Source organism: Coccomyxa subellipsoidea (assembly GCF_000258705.1).
Source record: "Coccomyxa subellipsoidea C-169, whole genome shotgun sequence".
Classification (NCBI taxonomy): domain Eukaryota; kingdom Viridiplantae; phylum Chlorophyta; class Trebouxiophyceae; family Coccomyxaceae; genus Coccomyxa; species Coccomyxa subellipsoidea.
Genome location: NW_005178021.1, coordinates 826,821 through 843,997, shown reverse-complemented (window position 1 = coordinate 843,997; position 17,177 = coordinate 826,821). Strand labels below are relative to the sequence as shown.

General features: G+C 56.1%; 3 protein-coding genes across 3 annotated transcripts; 1 reads left to right on the top strand and 2 right to left on the bottom strand.

Annotated features, from left to right (window-relative positions):
• Positions 1 to 2,110: 2,110 nt before the first annotated feature.
• COCSUDRAFT_20324 (RNA-binding domain-containing protein) lies at positions 2,111 to 4,223 on the bottom strand (the record flags this gene model as incomplete). The annotated part of the gene is made up of 5 exons (XM_005643257.1): positions 2,111 to 2,556; positions 2,803 to 2,936; positions 3,199 to 3,401; positions 3,812 to 3,967; positions 4,107 to 4,223. 5 exons carry the CDS (start codon positions 4,221 to 4,223, stop codon positions 2,111 to 2,113), a joined length of 1,056 nt encoding a protein of 351 aa, XP_005643314.1.
• A 717-nt stretch (positions 4,224 to 4,940) lies between these two features.
• On the top strand, positions 4,941 to 6,567 carry COCSUDRAFT_60072 (hypothetical protein; the record flags this gene model as incomplete). The annotated part of the gene is made up of 4 exons (XM_005643256.1): positions 4,941 to 4,958; positions 5,081 to 5,225; positions 5,841 to 6,069; positions 6,462 to 6,567. 4 exons carry the CDS (start codon positions 4,941 to 4,943, stop codon positions 6,565 to 6,567), a joined length of 498 nt encoding a protein of 165 aa, XP_005643313.1.
• On the bottom strand, positions 6,558 to 14,883 carry COCSUDRAFT_49196 (hypothetical protein; the record flags this gene model as incomplete). Its single annotated transcript, XM_005643255.1, has 18 exons — positions 6,558 to 7,626; positions 7,815 to 7,931; positions 8,198 to 8,294; positions 8,539 to 8,632; positions 8,928 to 9,111; positions 9,281 to 9,500; positions 9,783 to 9,887; positions 10,166 to 10,282; positions 10,696 to 10,796; positions 11,108 to 11,279; positions 11,690 to 11,831; positions 12,159 to 12,259; positions 12,677 to 12,877; positions 13,239 to 13,394; positions 13,643 to 13,730; positions 13,875 to 13,981; positions 14,243 to 14,457; positions 14,646 to 14,883. The coding sequence occupies 18 exons, from the start codon at positions 14,881 to 14,883 to the stop codon at positions 7,181 to 7,183; spliced, it is 2,901 nt and encodes a 966-aa protein (XP_005643312.1). The 3' UTR covers positions 6,558 to 7,180.
• Positions 14,884 to 17,177: the final 2,294 nt, after the last annotated feature.

The following is a 17,177-nucleotide window of genomic DNA, read 5'->3' as shown; positions in this document are numbered from 1 at the left end:
GCGCCAGCCTCTGTCACCGGGACACAATCTAGGGGCCGGGGGGTACTTGCAAAAGTACAAGCAATTAGATCATGATTATCAAGTCTTCCTGCACAAAGGCAGCGAGCAGTCGGCAATCTAGAGAATTAGCAAATTGTATCAAGATAAATGTGCGGATGAGCTGCCCTGCGCATTGTCTGGCCGCGCACCGGGCTCCTTGTAAATTATCCAAAGAACCAAGCATCAATCCTAAGAGAGTCCCACAGGAGGGAACCCCCCCAGGCATGCTGCCAAAGCGCCTGGGGGGTGGGGAGAGCAAGCAGCCCCTGGCAACACATCTTACGAAGGCATGCAGGAGGTTGCAAGCCAAAGAATCTGTGCGGTGTCGAGATCATCAAATCGCAAAGGGTGTTGCCCCTGGGCGCTGACTAACGTGTCCAAGAGCGACGTCGCAAAGCAGCAACATCCATTGTGAGGCCCGGCTGGGCGGGGGCAAAAGGTGTCCCCCAGGCTGCCAATCAATATCAGTTCAAGCAAGGGTTTGATGCGCGACATCCAGGCCGTGTGTATGTCACTGCCATGGGCCCACCCCTGGCCTCCAAACAGCCAGGCGAGCACTCTGTGCCGCCAGCAAAAGCAAGGGCGGCGCAGGGCCCTGCAATCCCAGCGGCCACCCACATGTTGTGGCTTCTGAGGGCCCATGCAACAGCGGATCTTGGCAGGTAAAACAGAGAGACTCGGAAAAGGCAGCAGCATTGTTTTTGCGACGATCGCGCATAAGAAAAGCACAGTCGCACAGACTCCTTCCCCGGCCTTCACTTGGCTGGCGGGGCGATGCTCTCTTTCGCACACGCGCCCCGCCGCCAGGAAACACCGGTGTCACCATCACACACAGAAGCCATGCGCCCCACAAGAAACTGACGGACCCCGCCGTGCCAAGCGGGGAGCTCACAAACACGCAAGAACTGAGCCCATGAAGGGCGCAGGAAGCCTCCCTGTTGGGTGGGGGTTGTCGGGAGGGACGGCCTGCCGCTCTCGCGGCAGCAAACTTGTCTGCGCAGCCCCGCACCACTCCAGCGCTGACTCTGGGGGGTGCAGAGCCAGCCCTGGGGAACCAAGCCCCCTCCTGGTGTCTGCCTGCTGGGTCCTGCCAGGCTCAGTATCAACTGAGCCTGTTCCCCGGCATGCAAGGGAAAGACCCCCCTCTCCAGCTGCACCCCGGCCAGATCGGAAGGGGGCCAAAATCGGTGGCGGCCCCCCACTCATTAACAGACCCGCGTACGAAGACACACATATGTTGTTGTTGTTCCAACGGCGTTGAGCTGCAGGCAAACCCAGCCTCTCGCATGGACCCGGAGTACTGTAGAGCCCCTCCCACAGCCGGTCTCGCGACTGGCGTTGGGCCGGGGGGTTCATTGGGGGCTGCTGCGGTGCTGCCTGGCGCTGTTTAAAAGAGGTCGGCTAGCGGCGCTGGCGCGGGCTCGGCCGGCACAGGGGCGCATGCCAGGGCACCCGCTGCACGTGGCGGGAGGGAGGGAGCAAAAAGGAGGGAGACATAATCTGCCGCCCTCCCGCGCAGCCAGGGGTGCCCACGGCCGCTGTCACTGGTAGTACATGCCGCCGCCATAGTAGATATTTGAGAAGTCCAGCTGCTGCTGCTGCCCTGGGGCCATGAATTGCTGCGCTCCCAGCTGCTGGGCCGCCAGTTGCTGCTGCGCCAGCTGCTGCTGCGGCGTCAGCGGGCCCGCCATGTGCGGCGGCGGTGGCGCGCCCGGCATGCCCAGCTGGTTCATCCCCTGCGTGACCATGAAAATACTCCCTTCAGTATGTCTACTTACAGATGACCAGAGAAATACAAAAGGCAAGGAGTAATACTCTTGCTGACACCCAGAGACTGCGTGTGCGATTAACAACTGCAACACTGTCTTCCCAACAAGCAGGGAGAACATAAAGAGCAAGAGAGGTAACTGATCACTAGTATCAAAGTCTCTCGTCATGAGCATGCATCTGGGAAGCATGGAGAGGGGCAGCACTGAGGAGCCTTCAATCCTGGCTCTGCTGCTGATTGATCTTGAAATGCCATCGCACACCTTCAACACTGCTGGCGCAATCGCACGCTGCCAGCTGCAGTTCAGACAGCCAGTTTTGCATGAGGGTGGTGCATGGGGAGAGGGCACACCTGCGCAGCGTAGCCGGCGGGGGCGTAGCCGAGCTGCTGCATGGCGAGCTGCTGCTGCAGCTGCTGCTGCTGCAGCGCCAGGTAGTCGAAGGAGGCCGGGTCCACCGGCAGCTGCGCGCCGCCGGGGCCGCCCTTGCGCGCCTGGTGCCGGCCCCAGCTGCACTTGAGCGCCTTGCCGCCCAGATTCTGCCCCGACAGCCCCACGATCGCGCGCACGGCGTCCGCGTGGCTGGCAAACTGCGCGAACGCGTAGCCGCCCTTTCGGTAGATCTTGACGTCCAGCACCGCCCCAAACTGGCTGACCGCCGTCTGCAGCTCCGCGTCTGACACGTCCGGCGCCAGGTTGCCCACGTACACGTTCGCGTTCTCGGGGTCCGCCTGTGCGCGTGAAAGAGTGGCTCAAGGACTGATTATTCACTTCTCTGCACCAGAGCTACATCAGCTTTCTTCCCATATCTGCATACTTTCAAAAATGCCGCTGGAGCACTGGGCACAGCAGTGCTATCGGCTTCTTAGATTTGCTGTGGCACCACCAATGGGCTTCACTCAACTGAGCGCCCTCCACAAGTCTTTCTACATCTTCACCGAACAAATGGGAATTTGGTCAGGAGGACAGGGCCAGAGAAACAGGAGGGGCTGGGCACACACCCGGTCGACAGCGGCGAAGCTGGCCTGCGAGTTCTCCTGCTTGTGCTGCGCCCAGCCGCATCGTATCCTCCTCGACCCCAGCATCGTGCCGCTCATCTGTGACAGCGCCTGCTCTGCGTCGGCTCGTGTCCTGAAGTCACACAAGCACAAATTCTCTCAGTCAAGCGCTCCAACAGCTGTGCGCATGCGCATTCTGACATTCTCCACAGCCGCTGCAAGGGTAGTTGGATGCCAGCCTGCCGCAGATCAGGCATGCTGTGGGCATGTGCGAGCATGTGTGTGAAGCATGTTGATGGATAGGTTGTGATCTAAAAGCGACAGTGGGAGTAAGTTGATAACTCTGTCAGGCTGCGAGCCATGCAACAAGAAATGTGTGAGCCGCAGATGCTCACTTGAACGACACGAAACCATAGCCCTTTGAGCGCCCTGTATTGTGGTCCCACATCACGCGGGCATCTGCGCAGCCGCAGCTCTGAAAGGCCTCACACAGCAGCTTATCGTTGATGTCGCTAGCCAGGTCCCCCACGAAGATCTGGAACTGGGAAGCTGAGTCTTCCCGCTGATCCTTCTGGAAAGCCCAGTTTACTCGGAGCTCCTGCAGCCACAGGGAGGCCTGGGGATGCCTTGTTTAGGAAATTCATGGGCAAACACTGCCATGCCTGCAGCATGTTTAGGGAACTAAACTCCCCAAACAATCCATAAGCTCAGGCGATTACGTTGCAATAGGTGGCGTCTGTGTACGACGCCTACGAGACCACTTTTCGACCATTCCCATTCCATGCCCAAGGACTGCTGTGGGTCATCCAGGCCCAAAGATGGACGCGACGGGTCACCATCTTGAACAATCACTCAAGTGGCCCACGTGAAGGACACCTTGTGTTCAAACCAAGGATGCACATGGGACGCTGACAGTAGGCCAAGAACGGTTGCAAAGACCTTTTTACACTTGAGAATTACTCTTTGAGGCTCGCCACAAGTTAGGGGTTGGCGGGGAACTCGGCGCACCTGCCCGTGGAGCACCCTCCCGTTCAAAGACTGCAGGGCCATGTCAGCGGCCCGATGATCTAGGAATTGCACGAAACCATATCCCGCGCTCAGGCCTGTCAGCTTGTCCTTGATGATCTTGATTTCGCCGACCTGGCCCAGGGTTGAGAAGATTTCCTGTTGCAGTCAAATAGATGCTCTCAGTGCTGCCCAGAACACAGCCCACAAGATCCCAAATTGGCGATCAACAACAATGCAACTGAGCAAAGATGGGGTGCAAAGTTGCTTTGCGCAAAGAATGACTACTTGCGCGCACCTGCAGCATAGCATCTGTAACGAAGGGATGCAAGTTCCCGACATAGAGGGCCTTCGCAGCGTCGCCAGAACCCAGCCTGGCCGGGTTCTGGCTCACGGCCTGCTGGAATCCCTGCATCGCTCTCCCCGCAACACAGACTTCGCGAGGATGCTTCGATCAGTGTGTAGCCGGCAGCGTCACAACTGTTGCCTGTTTAGGCCGGATAGTAATCCCTTCCAAGTAGACGCTCAGCGCAGAACTCTGATCTCAGTCACCCTCACAGCCGTGCATTGCTCATCATACGCTGCAGTGTCGATCAGGAGGGAATTTGCGACAAGCTTGTATCGTGGCATCTGGAGCAGTGGCTGCAAGAGAAGTGCCAGTTTGTCCTGAATTTGCAGTTGCAAAATCGAACAACTATATTTCAAGAAGGAACCCTCGCATGACGTCAAAGATGAGGCGTCACGATAAAAGCTCCTATAATCCTCACATAAATTCATACAGGTTATCTGAAGCCCAAACGCTGGTTCCAAGATTGATTGAAAGAGGCCTTCGAATAGTGCAGAGTGGTCAACACCTCTCGCCGACCTCCCTGAGAAATCCCGTCTCGACGTGTGGGAGTATTGAAAAGCTGTAGAAGAAATTGTAAGGTATCTATGTGGAAAGAAGCAGTTCAGATCTGTGTATAGCGGTCTCGTGAAGTAGTCAACCTGTCCATTGCGCAGCAAAGGCGTCCTAAACGGGAACTGGGAGGAAGAGCGGCAGCCAGCAGCAAACGCTCCGGCTCGATTCGAAGGGGAGTCTGTTTCTCAATCAACCTACAGCAGACAGGTGAGAGTGCAGCTGTCCTCCCCCATGTCGGCCGTGCACATGGTCGGCATGTGCAACTGTGACGGGTGGAACATACAGAGACCCTTTGACAACCCGTTACAGCTAGTAGGACTTTAATGTTTGCATCCTAGAATGAGCCAAGAACATTGCGAGTCGGAACGCAGGGCAAGGAGTGGCAGACGCTGCAGTACGAGCGCAAGGACTGGGACAGAACGCACGCCTGCTCAGGGCGAGACACCATCCTCCGGCATGCTGAGCCAAACCAGAGCGTCCCACCCGCCTACACCACCCTCAATCAACTCGCCTATGGTGAGAGGACGCACCCTGGCTCCTTAACACTTTGCTCCTCAAGCTGAGCAGCGTGTGGCTAAATTTACTGGTCGCACCTGGCGGGGGGCTGTACACATAACAAGCACCGTGCCCACAATTGATCTGGTCATGCTTGGATCCGGCAGGTTCAACAAGCGGTAGGTTATGTGGCAGCATCCACCTGCAGCTTGTCTGCATGCGCACCTCGCCCCTGGCAGGAAAAGCAAAAACACCGATAGAGAAATTCCCTCTGGCTATGCTAGGGCTGCGGACTTGAAAGAGGACCGTCCATGAGACCGGCATGCAGTGTGACAGTCATTGTCCTTTGCAATACAGATTAGATATCAGAATTTACCCTCACATAAGTTCGTTTTTACTTACACGTCCTCTGTCACCTCCAAGGTGACCAGCGCTGTGCTTGTGCTAGCTTGCTTGTGGCTGGTATTTCTGCTTGCTTGCTGGACTGACAGGTCACACATGACAGCATGCAGGGTGTGGGATCTCCCACAACTGCTAGCATCCTGGGCGTAGGATCCCTCACATCTGATGTCACATGTGATGATCCCTCACATCTTGGTGCAGCATCGCTAAGATTTGACAGCACTTTGATTGTAGGGGCGCCCAGCGCGCAGCACCCGCAGGTGCAGAAGCTGCTGTGGACGGGGCACAAGGAGAATGAGCTGCGCATGCCGGCGGCCGAGGGGCGCTGCGATCTGGTGCGCGCCAAGAGGCAGGCGTGGGAGCACGACGTCGCTAACAGCCCCTGGCTCACCTCATCCAGACTTGCCGCCGACGCCGCCGCGATGGGCGGCGCCGGGGCGGCCTGCAAGCGGCAGGGGTGCAGGTGCGGGCGGTCTTGACAGGGCCCTACCGTTGTGATCAGGCCATAATATGGGGACTCCCAATAGGGAAGATTGGTTGAGAAGCAGTCAGGCTCCCCTGTCAACCTTGGGCATCCGGACCCATACGCGCATGATGCTTGATGCATGCAGATTCTGGCATGGACGTCTGGACGACACGCCACTGGCAGTCGCAACTAGAGTGCACACCATTGCAGCTTCACCTGCTCGGCCGGCAATGTTTCTAAGCTCATACCCGAGCTGCTGGCCTGTGGGATGTCTGCACAGTAAGTGCGTAGGCTAACAAAAAGAACTAGAAGGCACAACTGCTTGTGAGGGTCATCCGCGCATGCAACAATGCTGCATCCTTGAATTGGAAGTCGTGTTGTTGCGACAGGCCTGCCGCGGAAGGGGGCCAGCCAGCACAGATAGGGCGCAAGGCGGTGGGAGATTGTGCGCAGCTATTTGACAAGACATGGATTCAGATCGGACTGCGCAAATAATCTTTACAACGGTAGAGAAAATGATGGACAGGTTCTCTCGGTTTGCAGTGCACAAACTTTGCACCTATGCCTACTCAGTGGCACACACCCAATTCTGCAATAGATTTACCGGGCAAAATAAAGTTGGCTTGACTGTGCCGTAAGCATGCTTTGCTGAATACAGTAGCAGCCTGCTACTGGCTACTAGCAGGCAGTTTTCAAAATGGGTACTACTGAATTTAGCAACATAATGCACCGATTATCATACAATCTGCATTGCTGTGCATCTGAGAACCCGACTATTTCTTTGACCTATCCTACAGAGCAAATAGTCATTGCAACTGTTGCTTGCACAACCATTGACGCGAACATGCACTCTAGCAAAAACACAGAGTATCAATCCTGAGCATCAACCACAATTCAACAACCTGACACAACGGCAACGCCCCTCTCTCTGCATCTCAACAGACAACAAAGTTGGAAAGTAATGCCAACTTCAACCTGTATAAAAATTGAATTCCGCTTATCATCTTGACTTGCAGTGACGGTCTGCCCAAGCCTCGCAAATCGAGACCCACACCACAGCCTGTCTGAGACTTGACACTTATAATGATCGTACACATGCGCATCCAGCTCACTCGATCTCAATGCAGTCCTCGCCGCATAAGTCCACGATCTCCGCTGCTGGCTGCGTAGGATAATCCCACGCGCTGGCCTGCCCCCGCTGCCTCATGGTTCCCCCGTCGCCACCCGTGGCCACCGCCGCAGAAGCGGGGGGACCGTTCCGCTGCGGCGGCTGCCCGTACGGAGAGTACTGGGGCTGCACCGAGGCGTACGGCTGAGTCGGCGGCTGCTCGGCAGCCTCCACACAGCCGCCGCGGCGGCGGCCGGCGCCGGGTGTTCTGGTGTCCTGGCCGGACCGCGCCGGCTGCGACGGCTGCTGCTGCGACAAGCGCTGAGACAGGAGCGCGTCCATCTCCGGCGATGCAAGCACTGCATCGAGTTCGTCGTCGTGGTCATCGGCAAACACTCCCAAGCCGCCGCCGCCGCCACCGCTCCGCTGGCTGCTCGGCCCCACACCTGTTGCGCCCACCAAAATACTTGTCAGGCCACTGCCATGCCGCTGCGATTGACCCCATGAGAGCAAAGCGCCAAGCCATGCTGGTGTTGCTCCGTCAGTTCGACGATTAATCGAGCACGGCAACTTGGCTCAGACAACAAGCATGGGAATGTGCAGAGATTGGAGAGGTTGCAGGCATAGGGCAGACCTGGCTGGCTGGGCTGAGAGCGTGTCCTCTGCGTTGCCGCGGCCGGCACGACTCCCTGGGAACTCGCGACGCGCGCCGAGGGGATCCACACGCTGTCTGAGTCGCTGAAGAAGGGGTCTGCGCGCATGGCAGCACAGCACAGGTCACACCATGATGACATGCGGGCATGCTCTTTAAGGAGACCACTTGCCTTGTGCAGTGGAATGGTAAGCCTCCCATTCTTGCTCAGAGAGGTCTTCCAAGATCATAGAAAGACTTTGACAGCCCAGTGGCATCATGCAATATGATACAAGGCGGCCTGAAGATGAGCTCGCCCATAGAACTCAATTATAAAATGAATTGCAGAGGAGTAGATGACAGTGGTTGGGCAAGGTTCAGTGCACCTCTGGAGGTCTGCTGAGTGGCAATGGTGCCGCCCCCCGCAACGCTGCCCGCAATGCTGTTTGAGGCTTGCGACAGCAGCGGCTCCTGCCCGTCAGCCTGCGCAGCCCCAACAATACCTGACTCAAGCTTGTGATTATTTACGCGCAGGCAGCAACATGTTGTAATGTTCAGAAGGCTCAGTTGAAGTGGGCGAATTTGAGGGTTCGGAGGGGATTGATCTGGCGAGTCCACCAAGGTTTAGGATTGTGGCAGCCTTTGCATGCAGCTTGTCTGCAGACGCACCTTGCCTCTGGCAGAGAAAGCGTGCATTAACAATAAAAACAATGATTTGAGGAAGGACCTGGAGGGAGGTGCTGCCCTGGCCAAAGTCCAATCTGCGCCGCCTGGGCCCTGCGCGGCCGCCGCCGTCTGCGCCGGGGCTCGCCGACCGTTGCCTGCGAGCGCCAGACCTGTCATTTTAAATTTTGAACTTGAAATTGGATTACCCACGCATTCCTCCCGAACAACCTCTGTCTGCACGAATCAATCACTGGCAAAGCTTCACCAGCCTTATCGGCTTCAGGATCCGCGCCGGAAATGTTCAAGCATGAATACTTACAAGGTGAACGCAGAAGAAAAGAAAGGTAAGGGCGTGCCAGAGACATTGGGCTCTGGATGCGCGCCAGCAGCAATGCAAAAACAGCCCTTGGCTCAGGCAATGAAAAATCCGAAAAAAGACAAGGGCAAAACCTGCGCGTGCCGGAGCCGCTGGGCTCTGGGCGGGTGTCGCGCAGCGCAGGGGGCGTCGTCAGCTGCGGCTGGCTCGGCTGGCTCAGCCCTGCCTTGGCGTCATCCTCGTCATCCGACGGTGCAGCCGCCACCTCGGCCCCGGCCGCCCAGCCGACAAAACGCCGCGCGTCCGTTATGCGCAGGCCTGCACAGGGATTGATCGGTGCGGGGTCAAATATGCAGCCACACAGGCCGTCTGCAGGTAACATTACAAAGAGAGAAATTATATATGTGCACCAGCGATGGCAATCCTCTTTGCGCATGCTCGGGGGCAAAATCTGAGCCGCAGAAGCAACACCTCTTTCAAATATGACACTGGACAATGCTAGCCAGGCGAAACTTCCTAAGGGCATGCCCATGATAGGCAAAGCATAGAATGGTGTAGGTAATGAGGAGGAGCGTGCCTGTGGCGGTGCCAGCCAGGTGGCCGTCCAGGGCGTTGCCCACGACGCGCAGCTTGCTGTTGACCATGCTCCAGATGATGTCGTCCACCGACCCGGGCGCCAGCAGGTAAAGGACATCCACCTCCTTCTCCTGCACAGCCAGATAGCTGAGAGATCAATTATGGCATCACACCTCCTAAGCCTTTGATGACACACTACAGAGTTAGGTTCATCTGGATGCCAAGGTTCAGAGGTATTGATCTCTCCGGAGGAAGCACTTGCTGAGCACTACTCCTCTGCCGTGCTGCCCCGCCACTCTTGCGCGCTCAAGAGCCCAGCGCCTCATCTACTGTCTAATACCAAGATGACAGATTCAGCCGGCGTGGGAGGCGTCACACTCAAATCTGATTATGGGTGGAAGAGACAAAATTACCTGGCCCAGGCGATGCGCGCGTGCCTCGGCCTGCGTGAGCTCTGATGGTGTCCAGGCGAGCTCCACGAACAGCACGGTGCTGGCCGCATGCAGGGTTATCCCCGCCTGTAGTCAAAACCACAGCCACATAACCCACAGTTGCGCACAAGCACATGAAGCCAGCTCGCCAGGCAGCCGGGTTGTCACTCTCCGCCAGGCGCACAGTCTTGTGGCACCACATTGCACAAGGTCGCATTTTTGCCCCAGGAGGATCTCGATTCAACATGGAATATGATCCCCTTGCCTACGCGCATGCAGAAGGGCCCCGCCGCAACCCCGAGGATTGTGCCATGTGCTCAAATCAAGACCTGGGTCCAGTAGGCAATCCATGAGGAGGGACTCACCCCGGCAGCTCTGATGCTGAGCAGCGCGACGCGGCAGTGGGGGTCGTTTTGGAACGCGTTCACGGCGTCTCCGCGCGCCTGCGCAGTGCTGCGGCCGTCTATGCGCATGTGGCCCACCTGCCACGTGTCAAACACATTGCTCAGCAAACAGCATGCAGCAGAGCCTGCCGCCCACAAGGGCTGACCACCAGAAGGCAAGCTTTGTGGGCCTCCAGAGATGTGGAGTATCTGAGGACATGGTAACCCCTTTCAGTGCATGCACAGCTGCACTGAAGAAGAGTAGTGATGCTCCTCAAAAGCCCAGACCCTCAGCAATCAACAAACTAGCCTTTGCATGGGCCCCCTATCCGCCCAACATGCTGAATCCGTGGAACTGGGCTGTGCCAGATCTATTTGCATCTGTAGATCCAGCACAGGCCAATTCAAGAAACTCGACAGATTGACCATTGTGGCCCACTGCAGATATCATGATGCCGGTGGTGTCTTGACAGGACAAATTTGCAGAAGGCGATTCATGAATATGGACTCACCTGGTGGGAGCGGCCGTCCTCGCCGATTCGCATGCGCAGCACTGCGGCCTCCAGAGCATCCAGGACCCCCTTGTGGTGCGCAAACACCAGCAGCTTGCGCCCTGCGCGCCGCACAGCACATCTTTCTGATAATCACTCGTTCTGCATGAACCGCCAAGTTTCTCTCAGGCAAGAGATATTCCTGACAGATAACAGCACATGCAGATCTTACCACATGCGGTCTGTTCACTTGGGCACCATGGAAGAAAGAACCTTGAACACCTGGTATCTGGAGGGTCGCAGAACAGCAGCAAAACTGCTTTGAAAGGCAAGCAAAATGCAGAGGGCGCCGAAGATAGCATAAAGATTGTTGGCAAAACCCCCTTAAGATGACAGCACGCATGCCGAGTGCGCGGTTTCGGACCAAATGTACCTTGGTTGAGCGCGCTTTCGATGAGCTCGCAGGCGGCCTTGACCTTGGCGGGCCCGGTGGCGCGGTACAACTGCATCAGCAGCACCCGCTTCTGGCTGTCGTACTCCTGCTCGCTCAGCCGCCCGGCCATCAAATCCAGCTGCGCCATCTCCTTCTTCACTGCCTCTATCATCTGCAGGCCAACACACACAGCAGGCAGGATCAGGTATATCCGAAGCATACGTGCGGTGTATAGGAGGCAAGGAGGGATCGTGAAGAGTACATGGGGCGGAAGATTAGTGAGCGCATGGGGCCTCAGATTAGCATGACCACGGCTTTCATCACAGAGTCAGCCGAAAGTTTGAGAAGAAGGGTGTTTTCATCACAGGCCGCACAAGCTTGGGGAATAATGCCGTTTGAGCGACTCTAAATATACAGGGACCATGGCACAAAAGCAAGCACTGCTGCAAGGGCTAGTGTCTGGTATATGTCAGGATGCCCTTCTGACGACTGCATGTCTGCTCGGCCTTCACGCAGCACCATGCCTGCCAAGTATGCAGGTCAGTGCAAGGTTGGAGTAGCCTGAACAGGAAGAGGCATCACCGGGAGCAGGTCGGGGTCGGGCGGGATGGTGCGGCGGGAGCGGGTCATCTGCGGCAGCTCGTGCAGAACGTCCTTCTTCAGGCGCCGGATGAGCACGTGCTCGCGCAGGATCCCATTCAGCTCCTCCAGATTCTGGGCGCCCCTGAGACAAATGCCCCCCCAATGGGTTTTTACCCACGGTAAAGTTTACAACAAGAGGGTCTTTTGATGTTTGCAGGCATGCATCTGTGCCAAGAAATCCCAAGATGGGCCACCTTTGTGCATCTGTGCTGCCAGTCTGATGCGCAAAGGGCGGACAGTGCACACTGTAAGGAATGTTATGGCACTTGAAGCTTGCATATCAGACAACACAGGACTGCCAATTTTGAGCCCCTCCTTCTCGATGACATGATTGTGGAAATGCAAATTCGGGGGAGTATCAAATGTCAAGAGGAACATAAGGCTTCAGTGTGGAGGCCATGGCGCGCACCGCCAGTCCATTTTCCCTGGCGCCACCTGGACCTTGGCGCCGCAGTAGCGCTCGCCAAACTCGTCGTAGCTGCCCATCAGCCCCGGCCGCAGCATGTCAATCTGCGCAGTCGTGCAGATCCCCATCAAAGTGCTGTCTTGAGAGGTCCAAAAATCCCAACAGGAGTACAGATTGCATGTGATACACTACACACGCAGACAAGCGGCCATCCATCTGATGCTGCAGTCGAGCATCCTGGCATACAAGTCGCCGTAGGTAAAGCAGAACATGCTAGCCAGAGTGCTCAGCTGACAACACAAATGGAAGACAACGCATACTGAAAACTTCTCCCAAAGCCATTCCAGCCCTTCTCATATCACAAATCTCCTACATTCGGGTGTGGGCGTTGAGCAACTTCTTCACATGACAGGTAGCAGCAGCATTGCTCTTCAGAGCATGAGGAGAGCGCGCGCCTGGGTGAAGGCCTCAATTGGGCGCGAGAGCAGCGGCGTCCCGGTGAGGAAGATCAGCCGCCGCACGGGGCCGCCGGCGGCCGTCAAGTGTTCAAAGAACTGCGTGCGCTTGGACCCTGGGCTCTTGAGCGCATGGCTCTCGTCGCAGATGACCATGCCAAAGTGGCGCTCGTAGCCGCGCAGCTTCTGGGCGCAGTCGTATGATGCTATCACGATGTGGCGCGTCGTCGGCGGGCCATGCGCCAGGTCGAGCTTCTTATCCACGTCCTGCAGCAGTGAATTACAGGTGCCCTTAGCGGCGAGTGCTTCGGATGCAAGCATACTGTTTTTCAGGCCTCCTTAGTGCGCCATTGTTGGCTTCTACGCATGCTTGACTGTGCGCAAGCTCAGCGCCACTCGAAGCAGCTAGGACTTGCAGGATGCTTCATTAGGCACCTTGCAGCTCGTGCAAGAAGCGGTCTTGATTGTGGCAAAGTGGGACAGGTCAACCCCAATCAAACAATGGGTCTGGCCAAGCTGGCAAAGCACGAGGTGGATTTCATGCAAGAAGGACTACCCTGTCGGCGCAAAGTAAGACCCATCACCAACTAGGATGTGGCCAAGGAGGCAGAGAAAATAAAGGGCTCACCTTGCTGGAGGTGATGACTACCAGGTTGGCAGGGTCAGGCAGCAGGTCGGGCGGGAGCCAGTCGCTGAGCAGCTCTAGCCAGGTCAGCATCATGGAGGAGGGGCAGACCACCAACAGAGGCCAATCTGCATGGAAACACGCCGCCACGCAGATGGCCTGCGCAGAGACCGCAGCGTCAGTCAGCGGCTCTCTTCCGCAAGTCGCTATCACCACATTGTACTCGGCATCACGTTGTCTTGAATAGATAGCAGTCAACTTTGTGACATTACGCATTTTGCTTGAAGAAATAGAGAGGCAGATGGGTAATTTGTTATTCCTACATCGTATCAGGCAGCAACAGGATGGTCGTCTTGCACACATAGCAGCCAAAAGAGTGACATCTAGAATCTTAAAGATGAGCACACCTGCACAGTCTTTCCCAGGCCCATGTCATCGGCAATGAGCGCTCGGCCGCCGTGCTTCAATGCAAACCTGACGCCCTCCCTCTGGAACCTGCCAGTCACAATTGTAGTGATGAGTCCTACAATAGATGCGGCGTCAGAGGAAAATGGGATGCAGCACCTTCATGCCAAGAGCAAGAAAGCTCGTGAAGATACAGTGCCTACAGTGATTAGTGGCATTGTCATGAGTGCGCACTCATAGAGCCGCTCCCATGTCTCTCTTGGGATGTACTGACTGGTGTGCGACTGCACAAAGTAGTCTGTCTCCAGATGCGGCTGTGGAATCTCCCTGTCCGGGGAAATCTGCGCACCACACAGAAGAGGTGGTTAAATTTTGCGCCCAATGCCATCCTGATCTTATGCGCCCACAGGCTGCTTAGTACATGTAGGCCGCTTGCATCCTTCAATTAGTGAACAAAGTCGATCTCCCCACAACACCAAGTACATGTCCATTTTGGAAGATTCAGACCACCCTCTGGGGAATGTTTGTGGCACCCGGTCCTGCCATCCCATGCAGATCTCACGCATTATCACCTACACAAAAAGCTTGATCAGAAGACTCACCTGCTCAAGAAGGGTGATCTCATCTGCGGCGTAGTGTTCCAGGGCCCAGCTCTGCACGTCCTGGTACTTGTCCATGTGGAAGCGCCAGGTCCTGCTTTCTGGGTGCCACTCGCGGTCTCGGAAATTGAACACGTCCTTCAGATTTTCAATCACGTCCCTGTCAAACGGGAAGCTGACCGCAAAGTGCTGAGAGTCCAATCGCTGGAAGCACAGTCCTGCTGCACCACCCTGCATGGCACCAGCCTCTCAACATCTGCATCGATTATAGCTGCATTCAATTGAACAGATCAGCCATTGTGCACTGCTATCATGAAACAATGTGGCTGTTGATGCCAATCCCAAATTGGCAACTGTCGCCTACCTGTGATGCATATACTCACGCTACGACACGCAATAAACTCACCTGTGATGCACATGGAGAGTGCTTCGCAGACACGGAACAGGTTGCGAGTCTGAGACAGGGCAACCCAGGCGACACAAGGGGCTTGCAGAGGGCCAACCTGGGGCGTCCTGGCTGCGGGCTGGGAACCCCTGGTGTACTGGGGGGTCTGGGGGCTGGAGGTGTACTGCTGCATGGCGCCCCTCCCTGCGGATGGGGGGCCCATGCCAGGTGGCGAGCCGGTGTACTGGCCCCTTCCCATGGACGCCGGCAGATGCCGACTCCCCACACTGCCATGGGCTGCTGTTGGATACTGCCGCCCTGCCGCCGCCCGCTGGGGAGAACCAACCTGTGTTTGTGCAACCAACAGAGACTCACCTATCTTGACAAGCCTGGGCACTACCTCGCAAGGTATATCAACGCAACCCTGCCAAAATAGACAAGATTCCGTCTAGCTTGCCTGCAAGAACGTGATCTGTTCGCGAGCGCATTGAGCGGCAGAGGAATGCATAAGTGGCGCTGAAAGTACTGTGTCAGGCACCTGTCGGCCTCCAGGAGGGCTTGCGCGGGCAGGAGTGGGTGTGCCATTCACTTGGCCTGGCGGTGGAGGGTCAAAGGTAGACATATTTGGCTGGCCATCTGCCCAGCCCACAAAGCCCTTGCAAGGGGGGCTTTGAGCGCACGCCCAGAACCACCTGCGAGGACACTGAAGGCATCAGTTCCTGCTTGTGGTTTGCATGCAGGAGTGGTCACCGCCAAAATAGCAGTGCGCTCTTGTCCAAGTGGATGCCTGAACAGGAGGGCTTGCTAGGCAGGGGAACCTGGGGGGATGGGAAAGGGATGCTGCGGTGATGCGGCGGGACACATGGGACACATGTGCAGCCAGGGCGCGCATGGGGGGAGCAACAGGCCTAGTCATGGTGCCTGCACAGCAGGCGTGGGTACCATGACGATAAATACAGCGAGAATGGGCCCGAGAGGGTGAGAGAAATCGATTCAACCTTGAAAAATACAAGCGAACGAAAGAAAACATGCAAACACTGAGCGTGCACTACCTGCCCCTGTTCCCATTCTCCTTTTTAGACTGCACCAGCTTGCAGGGCCTCCCACAGTTGCAAGATCCGTTACCATAAGCTTCGAGGGCCTGTCTAAGGCCTAGCACAGGCGGCATGGAGCGGCTCTATATACGCCTGTGACAGCATGCCCATCCAGTCAACACGATCAGCACTGGCACCCTTGCAGCCGGGATCTTCAAAGCACGAAAGCCCTTAACCAATAAATTCGATTATTCACAATTTGCAAGCGAGTAAGTCAGTGAATCCCTTAGGTCTGTATCGAGCAGACAGGACGAGGTTTTGCGCAAAGGCATTAGTCCCAGTGTTATCTATACGCCATGCTGCAATCATCGAGCAAAAACAAAAAGTACAATCGTGTTCAGCAGGCACCTTGTTTTCACAGCGAAGAGATCAAAGGAGCCATGGACAAGGATGAGTCCATCCTCCTATATTCACGCGCACTAGCTGCAGAGCACTGCACCCAACAGCTCAAAAGCGCATGATTTGGAAATGTTGCATGTGCGGGTTCAGGCTATCCCAAGCCTGCATGGGAAGAATGGTCCACTTCTCCCCTAGTCTAGGGGGACGACTGCACTTTAATTCGACGGCGTTGCCTATAACTTCCTGGGCTACAATCTTCTACACACCCTTCGTGGGGTATTGTAAAGGGGCTTTGACCCACAGGGTGGAGGAGTCTTGGCTCGTCCGGACTCTGCTCCATCAAAATCATCGTCGAAGTCATCTTCGAAGTCAGGACTTGACGCAGCTTTGGAAACCTGCTTGGTTATTGTTCGTATCAGGCAAGCCCTTTTCTGCAGCGTATGCATGGTCTAGCATTTCGTCCTGCACTGGGAGAGTCTCAGAGTGAAGGCTTCTCGACCTCTTCAAACTGCCTGCACTCCGGGAGTTTCGGTCCTGAATTCGACACGACAACATTCTGGCACTTCCTGGAGCTGCTGCACAACCCCCTCGAGCGGCCTGTGACTTGTTATCCAGGATTCGTTCCCGAGCTGCGTGTTCGGCACCTCCACATCGCGCTGTTGCATCCCGCTCGATCCAGAAAGGTATTTCTATATTGATGTAGAGCAGTATCTTGCATTGTAGACTGCGGAGATGCGCAAATCAGGGATGGATGGAGGAGCAGAGTTCGCTCAAAGTGCCGAGCGAAGCTACAGCGGTTGCAGTGGAAGCTACGTTGGTTTGGGCTAGTGCTCTACTAAGGATGGACATGACGTGCCAGGACTGCGTATGCGTACCTGATATAGCAGTCTTGCATTGCTTGTCAAGTATGGCGTGGATCCATTGCTCATGCTGTCCTCAATACAGTGGTTACAGTGTTTAGGCCGGCTGACAGAAGCCCATTCAAACCTGAATTGTCTCGACGAAGAGTCATATCCCTAAAACTCCTTGAGGAGGATCTAAGAACAATTTTGTATGCTGGTATGGAGCTGGCTGTTAGCGTTGCGTGTCCTGCACGAGTGCCCCTGATCATATGAACCTT